Source organism: Drosophila serrata, unplaced genomic scaffold (genome assembly GCF_035046125.1).
Source record: "Drosophila serrata isolate PLE 108 unplaced genomic scaffold, ASM3504612v1 contig_364, whole genome shotgun sequence".
NCBI lineage: Eukaryota > Metazoa > Arthropoda > Insecta > Diptera > Drosophilidae > Drosophila > Drosophila serrata.
This window is the reverse complement of record NW_028257262.1, coordinates 630272-642305: the sequence shown is the minus strand read 5'-3', so window position 1 is coordinate 642305 and position 12034 is coordinate 630272. Positions and strand designations below refer to the sequence as shown.

Below are 12034 nucleotides of genomic sequence, written 5' to 3'. Positions count from 1 at the left end.
TAATGAAAGACAAGAAAGTAAGTTATTTTCAGAAAGCGAATACATTAGCTTCTTGTGGCCTTTGTATACCTCTAAGAAACCCGAATATTAGCATATAAAAACATTGATTTAATATACCTAAAATATGCATTATACCTAAATACCTAAAATATGCATTATTTTAGGTATATTAAATCAATGTTTTTATGTGCTAATTTTTGGGGTAAATCAGAGTTTTTCAAATGTCATAACTAAGCCAAAAATGCATTAAATTCAATTTGGAAAGCAGTTCTGTGCTAGTTTTTATAAAGCTAACAAATCTACGTACTAAGATTTAAAATTTAGAGCATTTCATTTTTTGTCAAATTTAGACAATTTTAATGATGTAACCCCTTATAAAATTTTAAAATTTCGAAAAATTTTCAAAATTTTATTTTTCAACAGGACATGTCTAGAACGATTCGGCTATTGATTCTGAACAAGAATATATTTCATTGATATTTGATTTATAGGGTCGGAAATGACTCCTTCAGTGAATTTTAAGCTTCTGATTGACTTTAAACCCTGCAAGGATCTATATCCTTTCATAACTAATCCACATATCTGCATTTGTTAGTAAGTTTTAGGCCCCAAATGGATTAAACTAATATCATATATTCGACTATCATTTTATTCTTCAATTATTTACTTTATAGTTTAATCAATGACTGTGATTTGCTAAACTGATTTCTCTCAGTATGACATATAGTGAGCTACGGGGCGCCATTTTGGCTCTGTTTGCCGGCTCTAATGGATTTCCAAGGCGGAGCATAACAATTTGTGGGGCGAAACTGTTGCTCCGGCCGGAAAGCCAGCAGCCTTGGCGATTATTACGATGATAACGACGAGGATGATGACGATGCCGATGGGATAATGTGATTTCTCGTAGCGATTTTTAGTCCGGCTGCAGCATCGAAGCATCGTTTTCATGCCAAGGCAAGCATACAAATTACATGACACAATGGCAAACGCTGTACAGTGTTTATCGGCTAGGGGGGAAATGGGCCATTCGCAGCCACAAATCACACAAGCAGCAGCTGCGGGGCGAGATACAAAAAAAAAAAAAAAAAGGAAAACTGAAATCACTTGGCAAAATGTTTGCTTTGTTGATTGGCCACGACTTAATCAAGCTCTGCGTCAGCATTTTCATTCATTGAAAGATTGATTGATGCACTGACTGATTGCTGCCTTTTTCCCGGCCCTGGGCTAACATCTGGTCAATCCATCAGCAGTCACCAGGAGCGCTGAAACCTGCAGCTGACACACGGCAAATTGTCGAGTCCAGTCGCAACTCTTTGGCAAACACAACTGGCATTCTTGTTTCAGTTAAAGTTTTCCCAGGACGACCGGGGGCCGTGGGGGAGCGGCCACAGCGCAAGTTGTCCAAGCAAGTTGGCTAGCGAATAGTTTGGGCCACACGACCCACTTGATATGGCAATGGTGGCAACAACAACTTTAACAACGCTATCTAAACCAAACTTTGGCATGTCGGGACCTCGACTCCTCCGCATTCGGTCTGGAGCTCGGAGGAAGGAGCACGGAGCGAGAGCTGAGTTGTGGTTGAGGGCCTGGAAAATCAATAGCAGCCTGGCGACATACATACACACGCATATTTATGCGGCACGCAGCTGCTCCTACTCCCCCCAACTTCATTTGCAACCCCAGTTGGCATTTTCCATTTCCCAACTCCATCTGATTTTCGCTCCAGCGTCAGTCCGTAAATCATGGCTAGCATGTGATAATATCAGTCCCGAAAACTCGACTATTTGACACTGTTAACGAGCTCGGGTGTTTATTTATTGAAAGTGTGTTCTCATCCCCCCACAAAATGATAATGTAAAGTTGAGAGATGCTAAAAGTCGCTAGCAGTCAGTTATTTCTCACCCCCTTAACCACATTTCTACTAACTTAAGGGCGTGGAAATTGTTTAGAGAGCATTGTTAATTATTATTTATTATAGCGTTTTGTCTGTGACTCGCTGTTGCGGAAGAGATATGACTGTTTGTATTTGCTTGACAACTGGCATTAACTTTGTGTGTGTAAGTTCTTTTATTTTTTTGTTTTTGCGACAATGGAAGCCCTACAAGAAAATACTATTAGTCAAGGCGAGACGTGACTAATGTAGATCCAGCTGAATCCCTAATGACCTCGACTCCGTGCGTTGTTTGTTGCATCCCCAGCTGAGTGCCGATATCTAGTGGCATACCCTGGACGATGGCATTCATTCTCTGTGGCATTCTGACATTTAAAGTTCATGCGATTTGGAATCAAATCAATGTCAATGCCATCCATAGCTGATGGCAGCTCGCGATGCGATGAGCTGCGATGCGATGGCGATGCCTGGCCTTGATTGCGCCGCCTGATTGCCATTGCCCAGCCAGTGATGCGTAGTTGGCCCAAGGCAGTTGTGGAGTCGCATAATTGACGGTTGAACAAGCTAACAGATGCCCAAGCACACGCACACGCACACGCCCTCGCATCTGCGGCATTCTAACGCATACGGGAGATGCGGACACAGATACCAGACTGATTGTGGGCCTGGAATGCGTAGTCTACTTTCAGGCGGGCAACGTCATGGCGCGCTTCCGGTGATGTGAGATTTTGCGCCTTGTTGCGTCCATTCCGTCCAGTCCGTCCCTAGTTAAGTGGCACGCTTGATGCCTGCTAATGCTCATCCCCTCTCACCCAGTGTGCAGTGAAAGAAATGTATTTATAAACCATTAAAGGGTTTTCGAACAACACACATGTCGTATACTTAATATCCTTACCTTACCTTACATAGTAATACCAATTTATTCCCCTGAGTCCGCTGTCTTTGTTTATAGAAGTTTTGACTGATATAAGAATATTTGATATACATTGAACTTTACATTTTTTTGATAAACCTTTCTTAGAACTTAGGAGAATAATAAACTTCTTATCTGATAGTACCCATAGGAGTAATTTAGCTGTTCCAAAGATCCCTCTCGTTTTTCCCTCAGTGTTTTGGCTAAACGCCAGACTATTTAAATCTTAGCCCAAAGCTTTGTTCTGGGCTTGTGTGCGTATCCTTGCAGAAGTGTGAAATACAGTTATAAATAAATAAGAATCCTTAAAACTCACACACACACACACTCACGACAGACATAAAAAGGGATATTGTTAAATAATAAACAGTTTACGCTCTGACAACACACAACAGGCGTGAAAATGTAAGGCGGTGGGGGCTCGTGGCCGCTCAACTGTCAACACCGAATGATACACATCTGCACTTGCACACACACTTGCGCAGCCGATAAGGACACCCCTCACACACACACACACACTCGCTGTGTCCTGACAAGAAGGCATTTCAAATCGTCGATTCGCATAACGACCGTCATCAAACTTGTTGTTATAACGTCGCAGCAGCAACAACAAAGCAACAAGGACAATATCAAAATGTCGCCAATAAAGGAGAAGGAAAAAATATGCTGACATCGCCAACTGTTCCCACTCGGTCCCGTCCGTATTAAACATGTCATTTGACGTCCCCGCACTCGAACATCGAAACACTGAACACCGAAAACTGTCAGACATTCTCTTGTTAGCATAACGAATCTAAATACCTCTGTCATGGTAGCCTGACAAATCTAGTCCCCGAAACAAAGCCCCCTCAAAAGGATATATCTGTAACGAACTACAACCTGCCAGAAAGTGGAATCACCGGGTTTCGAGTGGTGGAGAGTGGTGTGTAAACCGATTTATGGCTTAAATAAGGCGTGCAGAAACGTTTACCGGCAGCTTTTCCCTGATTTGAGAGTCACTTCTGTGGGACTTGTAAGTCTCAGGAAGCGTGACAGGATGTCCGCAGAATTTAGGGGCCTTTGCATGTATTGTCAATTTGTGACTGGGCTGCTTGCTAAATATTTAATTTACTAAACCAGACAGACGTTGTCTTGGGCCAATTTCTAACCAGCTGAGCTCGTAGCCATTTGGCCATGATTTTATTCCTGCTCGATATCTCCTCGGACCGTCTATAAGTAGCCGTAGTAGTTGCATAACTGCGGATGGGAACTCGAAGATAGTCAATGACGTGATAGTCCCGGCTGATTAAGGCCGGATCGTATAACAACGACCTAGAATGGGGCTATATCAAGATGAAGAGCAGCTATCAGGTGTGTTCGCACAAACGTAATTGCCGCGACTTATCGCCAGTTGGTCCGAGCAAAGCCACGATTGTATTTCTCCCTATCGAGTCGCCGTATCTGGGACCGCTACGTGCGTCATATGTGTACATTGTACATACATATATGTATATGCACAGGTGAAGTCCAGGTGATCGCAACCGGAGAGGGGCAGAAACGCGGGCGATATCTGTGGCTGCCAAAGGGGCGATTTGATTTTGAGCGATCCGAGTGCCAGTGCGCGTACGAATGCTCTGATTTATACTTCACTTAGTTTACTTCTTTCAATCGAGATGGGTCCAGTCTATGGAGTCCAAGTGAGAATGCTGTGACTTACACTTCATCAATCAACATCGATACGGTGTTGTCGATCCGAAATCGGATCCTAGGTGAGTGTGTGTGCCAGGCCCACCGCCCATCGCCACATCCCAGCTCTCAGTTGCTGGCCAGGTATCAAGCGGAGGCCACCCACCAGACTGGAGGGGAAACACTATAAACGAACTGCTGGGCCATCCTCCTAATCCACGGAGTCCAATGACCAGTTTCCCGTCGATTCGCAAGTCTTGAAACAGAGCCCAGAGCCAATCCCATTTCGGTGTGAGTATCGTATCCCATGGGACATTCCATCCTTGCGAACACACATAGTGAAGTGTAACATGGTCAATGATTTAGCTAGGACTACAGTTGGAGGCACGGTAATAGCTAGAGTTCTACTTTCTTATCAAAATAACCATGCTCTCAAAATAACTTTTGAGCGATTTCCTCTATTTTTGATTAGGTGATAATCAGTTCCTAGCGGAGAATTAGTTTGAAAGATATTTATTTTTAAGTTTAACAAGGTCATTTTAAACTGACTGAATAATCTGCTGATTTATTCCACATAAATTGAGACTTGACTAATATATATATTTTGTCCTTGCAGGCTTCAGTAATAGTTCGTTTTGCTAACTCTTTTTCTGTTTATCGGTCTTCTTAGCTGAATTCATACTTGAGAATCTCAAGTGCACTCTTAGCAACAGCTTTTCCTACACTTGTTGTGTTGAAAGGTTAGAGGGGATATACCCTCTAGCCTGAAGATAGTGAAATCTCTTGCATTAGAAGAATTGGTATATATGTAGGTCTTCTATTAAATATCTCTATCTTTGTCCTGTGAGCTATTATTGCGACCGCAGCTGTATGTACAAACGCGGACCGACGACACGTCATCATGGCGTGGGAATAGAAATGAAATGCTCACGGAAAGCCGCTTAGCTGGGAGTCGCAAAATATGCGAATAAATTATGTTGGCCACCTAGCAAACACACATCCCCACATATATATGTACATATGTACATATATATTAAACCGAATGGGTATGGGTATAGGGTATATAATCCTCACATATCTGTCGGGCATATTGCGTCTTTTGTTCACGACGAAAGTGCTCTTGAAAAGAGCAAGCGCACGGGCAGCAGAATTAGCACAGTCTTCGCATGGCTACCAAAATGTTAAACTTAGCCGAGGACCGCAGACAAGAATAACAAACAAACCACAAAATGCAATGCATTATTATCATAGGGGGTGCAGTGCGAAGGGGGGAGTGTCAGACCCCAAACGAGTGGTTAATAATAAAATGGGGATTGATTCATCACATATGTACACATGTATGTACATTTTGTATGTATTCTAAGGGGGCTCTATAAAATGTTTTTGCTGAAATATATATATAATTAAATAAGAAGCAATCAATTTTAATAATATCCCTCTGAAAAGGAAAGTGTTAGTTCTTGCACAACTAATTTTTCCCCAATTTCAACATTGTAGTTTTTTCTTGGTGTAACTGAATGAGCTTAAAACTTATCAGCAAAAAATATCCAATCAAGCTCTTGAGTTATATACTCGAAATAGCTGAGCAATATGTTAAAATTTCACAACATTTATAAATACGATTTCTAGGCTCTTTTTAAATATTTCATTTCCATGTACTGGCGGGTGAGAAACACTTTTTTTCACTATGTTTTAACATAGTTTTCCATCCGCGGCAGTGCCAAAAAATAGAACAAAGGCTAAAGCTTTATAATAATTATGAACTAGGGGACACACAGAGGCACATCACAGAGAAATGCCGTCAGAGAGAATGCGGGGGGAGGGGGAAAAAAAAACCGAGGAGGGGACAGTCAGACGGACAGACGGGACGGACAGGTGGCGATCCGGGGATTCTGGCGGTGGATTTAGTCGTGCGTTGGGTGCCAAATTCGATTGCGATTCGTGAATCGTGAAAAAATGGAATCCGAAATCTGTGCCAGCAGACGAATAACCGAACTTGGCGGGTTAAATATAAACATCTGAACGGGGAAATTACTTAACATCCCCATTGTCGTGGTCGTTGTGTTTGATTTGCCAGACGATTTCACGGGGGGAAATGTTCCTTGAACTTGGGACCAAACCGAAAAATTGGATCGACATCGACCCGTCGGAAGACTAGCGGAATATGTATATTTATATACGTTAAGGTGGCGCAACGTAACAGCGCCAGAGCAACGTAAACAAAGTTCCGTTTGGTTCGTTTTGTTTCCCTCAATCTATTCCTATTCTCATTTGTACACTGCAACAAAATAGCAGGTGTATACTTAAATGTACTTGCACACTTTAAATGTTTTACAAACCTTTAACTGTTTTGATTGCCTTAACACTTTTACTTTTTGTCAACATTAAATATTAGTATCTTAATGCTTAGGCTGTTTCTCTATAATCCCAATTTTTTGTACTTGATTTTTAATTGAGATTATCATTAATTATTTATTTACACTATATAATCTTGTCTTGATTTTTTCTCTGTGTATTTCTATTGCTATTCCCGTTCCGTTTCCCACGCTCATGCTCTTTCATATTCGCTCAGCCACATTCTCAGTCGCAGTCCTTGGCGAACCGCGGCGCGTTCGATCGCCAGAGACGCTCGGTTATTTTATTTTTTGTTTGTGCTAATTTTAAAAATTTAGAATTATCCGTTAAGTTTTGTTCTACGGCCTTTGGGCCATTTCGTTACCTACCAAAAATCAGATCCGCAGCAGCTCGAAAGGCTGATAAACGTAAGCAATAGTGCAGCTGGCCGGGGGCAAAGCTTTTTAATTAATTTGCAATCTCTTTTAACCCGACGTGCTACAATTTTCCAATAATGGCCAAATGCAATTTACGGCTGGAATGGAGAATGGGGAAAAAGGGCAAATGGAAAATGGAAAACGGAAGGGCCATGAGTCGGGAAGCCGGAGCAGCATATGGTCTCTGCTCCCAGGGGCGTCTGTTTGTCTCATCTCCACACACTTTCTTTCTTTCTCCGCTCTTTATCTCTTACTCTCTCTCTCTCTCTCTCTCTGACCCTGTCCCGCCATTTGCCATTCCTCTCCCATCATCTGGCCATCCCGCTCTTCGTTTATCTATATATCGCCATAGCGCTGTCAGCTCTTGTTGTAATTGCTAAATTAATGCAAGCGCTGATGATTATCTTAGCCCCTTCGCCATAACCCGTGGGGCATATTGATTTATTGGATTTCGAAGCCTGAGCCAAAGTGTTGTGCCGGTTTGTGTGTGAGTGGGTGTGATCCAAATGTGCATATTCGTGAAAAGTCAGCTATAAATATTCCATAAGTCTGAATGCACATGCACAAGTTGTCGAGCAGCACAAAAGTTTAATTCAAACGGCGAACTGTTGACGAAATGCTCCCTCGATTCAACATAAAAGCTTTCCCTGCGACACTGAGCAAAATGCCAGAATTAATTATGCCCGTCAATATGTATAAACAAGCCATAAGTGTAACACAAATAATTAACCTCGGCTAGCCAAACACAAACACAAAGGGACTAAATAAATGTGTCATAATTAAGTGAAACACATTTATTCAAGTTTCATAAGGGACACACAAACTAATTTTGACTTTGTTCTGCACACGAAATAACAATACCAAAAGTCTAGTTTAGGTTGAAAATAAACTTTGTTTTAGTTTGATTTTAAATTGAATTTGGATTTTGTATTAATTGGGATTACGTTTTGGTTAAAGATCATTAAAATTGAATTAGTTTGAACTCGTTGGCTTGATTAATTTAATTAAATAGACTATTGCTTGCTCCTTTTATTTATATTTCTAACCCTATCGGTATAACTCTTTAGAGCTGCATAATTAATTCTTAAATATTTAATTTTAATATGTTTCTGATCCATTAAATGAGTTTTGTCTTTAGTTTTGCTTTACTTCTTTGATTTGTGATGGCATTATTTATTTTTCCGCGTGTAGCTCTTGATTATTTCGGAAAGTTATGAAAGCTGGGTCTTTCTGCGACCTCTTGGCGCCTCCCCCTTGGCGCTTCCCCCTTGTTGCTCCCCCTTGGCGCCTCACCCACTGGCAGCTGTCAATTGTTGTTATCTGCACATGTGCCATTCTCCCCTCTGCTTTCTCGTTATCTGCATTTATCTTCGGTCCGTCTTGTCACTCACTTGTTGGCTTTTGTGTTGCTGCCACCCGACGTTTATGTTTTTGGATGCACGAGTATTGGTTTTGGTATTGGTTGTGTCCTAGCTGCCGCTATTGACATTGCAGAATTATGTACATATATATATTATCGATTTCGGTCAAGCACCGTTCATTCCGCTGCAGTTTACAATTCAATTTGCAACAAACTTTCCGCTGCTGAATTCTATCTCTCGCTTTCTGCCTTCCATTTTCCCGGAAAATTAACTTTGTTTGCCTCTAGTTTTCCGTCAGCTCTGGCAAGTTTTATAGCTGCATTTTTGTTTATGTTTTATGCTGTCTATTTACGCATTTAATTTCGTTTTCGTGTAAATACACAAAACAGCTGAACGAGTGGCCTGGCAAAGCTCAAAGAAAAACCACACACCCCCACCGGCCCACCCACACACACACAACACACACACTCAGGGGAAGCATTTTTCCCTAAGTTAATTTGCAACATTTTTGTCGAAATATATATTTCTTACTATATGTGTATTGTGAGCAGTGGAGGCTGGCAACATATTTGACTTTGCATTAAGCTGAAGAATTTTCCAGCTTTTCATAAACGAATATTAAGTTTTATTTTCATCAGTCGGACTGAGGACTTCATTTAAATTAAATATACGGAGAATTTCGAATATTCTGGACTCATAATGAATGAAATGTTGTTACAATTTAATATAGCAAAAATGCTATACAAAAATAAGTCTATGCCAGATGGATGGACAATTGACCAGCTTTGGTTTCTAATTACCATTTTCCATAAACATTTTTATAGAAAAATTGTGATTTCATCTATTTGAAGTATGAGTATTATGAGTGTTTTTGGTTTTACAAAGCAAAAGTTTACTATTCATTTTGTGGGTACTTTTTCCAGAACTTAACACTTGGTTTTCCTCTAGTTTTTAGATTGGATTTATTTATTATATGATTTCAAAAAGTTGTTAGTATTTATGGGTCTAGACCACTGTGCTGTGACATCAGCAACTATCTGGCTATCTGGGTGGGCTGCCGCAGCGACTATTTGCGGGCCTTTGCAACCTTCGCAGTGGCATTGCTTGGCGACACTCGTGATGCAATGAGCCCGAAATAGGCCGCCCAAGAATAACATTCGCAATAAGTGCAAGCCAACTAACCAAGCTCTCCTCACCTCTTCTTCGTTTCCCGTTTCAGCTACAGCACAAAACCACAGCCAAATTGCACGCAACAAAGCTTCCAGAGTCAGGCCAACGAGGAGGAGCAGTGTCCAGTTACTTCCAGGAGGAGCAGCAGATCCACAAGCATACCGTAGTTACCAGTAGCCAGATCGCAGCCAGCCATGCAGTTGCTACTCAAGTCGATATTCACCTGCGCACTGTTCGTGATCTTCGTGTACGCCACCGCCCAGTCGCTGATCGGGCTCCACAGGGACGAGACGAGGCAGGAGCTTTACGGCGTCAGCATCAATGTCACCCAGGATGGCCAGAGCAGCTTCCTCAGCCGAAGGATCCGGCAGTTTACTAATGGCGAGGACGCTGAAGCGGGGATTTCGGAGTTCGATGAGAACCTTAGGAAAAACCCGGACAGCTCAGACAGTCCGGACAAGGGGGAGCTGCGCGAGTGCAAGAAGGGCCTTGTCCTGCCCCTGTGGCTGCCACAGCGGAATCTCTCCATTGGCGACCGCCTCCTCCGTGGCTTCGCGTACTTCCTGCTGCTCATCTATCTGTTTGTGGGAGTGTCCATAATTGCTGATCGCTTCATGGCCGCCATCGAAGCCATCACTTCCATCGAGCGAACGGTGACAGTGCGAGGACCCCATAATGAGAAGCAAGTGATGCATGTCCGCATCTGGAACGAAACGGTGGCCAATCTTACGTTGATGGCCCTCGGTTCCAGTGCCCCCGAGATCCTGCTGTCCGTGATTGAGATTTACGCAAAGGACTTCGACAGCGGTGACCTTGGACCCGGAACAATTGTGGGCTCGGCCGCTTATAACCTGTTCATGATCATTGCCGTGTGCATGGTCTGGATACCTGCTGGCGAGGTGCGCCGTATCCGGCATTTGCGCGTCTTCTTCGTGACCGCCGCGTTCTCCATCTTCGCCTACGTCTGGCTGTGGCTCATCCTCTCCGTGCTTACGCCCGGTGTCATCCTGGTTTGGGAGGCCATCGTGACGCTACTCTTCTTCCCGCTCACCGTACTGTGGGCCTACATCGCGGAGCGCCGCCTGCTGGTGTACAAGTTCATGGACAAGAACTACCGGGTCAACAAGCGCGGCACTGTGGTCGCCGGCGAGCACGACCAGGTGGAAATGGATGCGGAGAAGGGCACCAAGCAATCGGCGGCCACATCTCAGCGCACCAACGATGCCGAGGCCTTCGACGAGGCCCGTAAGGAGTACATCAGCGTGCTGACGGAGCTTCGTCAGAAGTACCCTGAGGCCGATCTTGAGCAGTTGGAGATGATGGCCCAGGAGCAGGTGCTGGCGCGGAGCAACAAGTCGCGCGCCTTCTACCGCATCCAGGCCACCCGGAAGATGGTCGGCAGCGGCAACCTGATGCGCAAGATCCAGGAGCGGGCCCACAGCGACCTCACCGAGGTGAAGGCCCAGCTCCACCCGACCGACGATGACGATACCGACGAGCCCACCCGCATTTACTTCGAGCCGGGTCACTACACGGTCATGGAGAACTGTGGCGAGTTCGAGGTTCGCGTGGTGCGTCGTGGTGACCTCTCGACCTACGCCAGCGTGGAGTACGAGACGCAGGATGGCACCGCTTCCGCCGGCAACGACTATGTCGGTAAGAAGGGAAACCTCAGCTTTCCACCAGGCGTGGATGAGCAGCGCTTCCGCATCGAGGTGATCGACGACGATGTCTTTGAGGAGGACGAGTGCTTCTACATTCGGCTCTTTAGCCCCTCCGAAAACGTCAAACTTGCTGTGCCAATGATTGCCACCGTCATGATCCTGGACGACGACCATGCTGGCATCTTCGCCTTCACGGACTCGTCCTTTGAGATCTCGGAATCCGTCGGTCGCTTCGAACTGAAGGTCATGCGCTACTCCGGTGCCCGTGGCACTGTCATCATTCCCTACTGGACCGAGGGCGACTCCGCCATCGAGGGTAAGGACTATGAGGAGGCGCGCGGTGAACTGGTCTTCGAGAACAATGAATCAGAGTGAGTACCATTCTTAGCTTATTTTATACAGTTCCTACACACTTTGCATATTTTTCAAAGAATTGAATCATTCACAAATAGTATTCCTTGTATTATTTCAATTCAGAATAGTAGCTTTTATATGCTAAACATTATTATATTAATACGAAGACTTAATATGGTTCTATTCCTATAAACAAACCTTAACCATAGTTATGTCCTTATAAAATCTAATAGATATCACATATA

General features: G+C 43.8%; 1 protein-coding gene across 10 annotated transcripts in view; it reads left to right on the top strand.

The window, feature by feature from the left end:
* The window catches only part of Calx (sodium/calcium exchanger 3), a 39259-nt gene that overhangs the window by 5810 nt on the left and 21415 nt on the right, over positions 1-12034 (top strand). For 4 of the 10 annotated variants that reach the window (XM_086839351.1, XM_086839347.1, XM_086839354.1 and 1 more), the window contains exon 2: positions 9821-11806. In XM_086839351.1, the coding sequence (XP_086695477.1) occupies positions 9966-11806 (1841 nt within the window). In that variant the 5' untranslated portion in view covers positions 9821-9965. Of the gene's footprint in view, positions 1-4471; positions 4761-7029; positions 7232-7604; positions 7728-9820; positions 11807-12034 lie in introns of those variants that run through there. The other 6 variants (XM_086839348.1, XM_020943858.2, XM_020943861.2 and 3 more) reach the window with 5 other exon arrangements.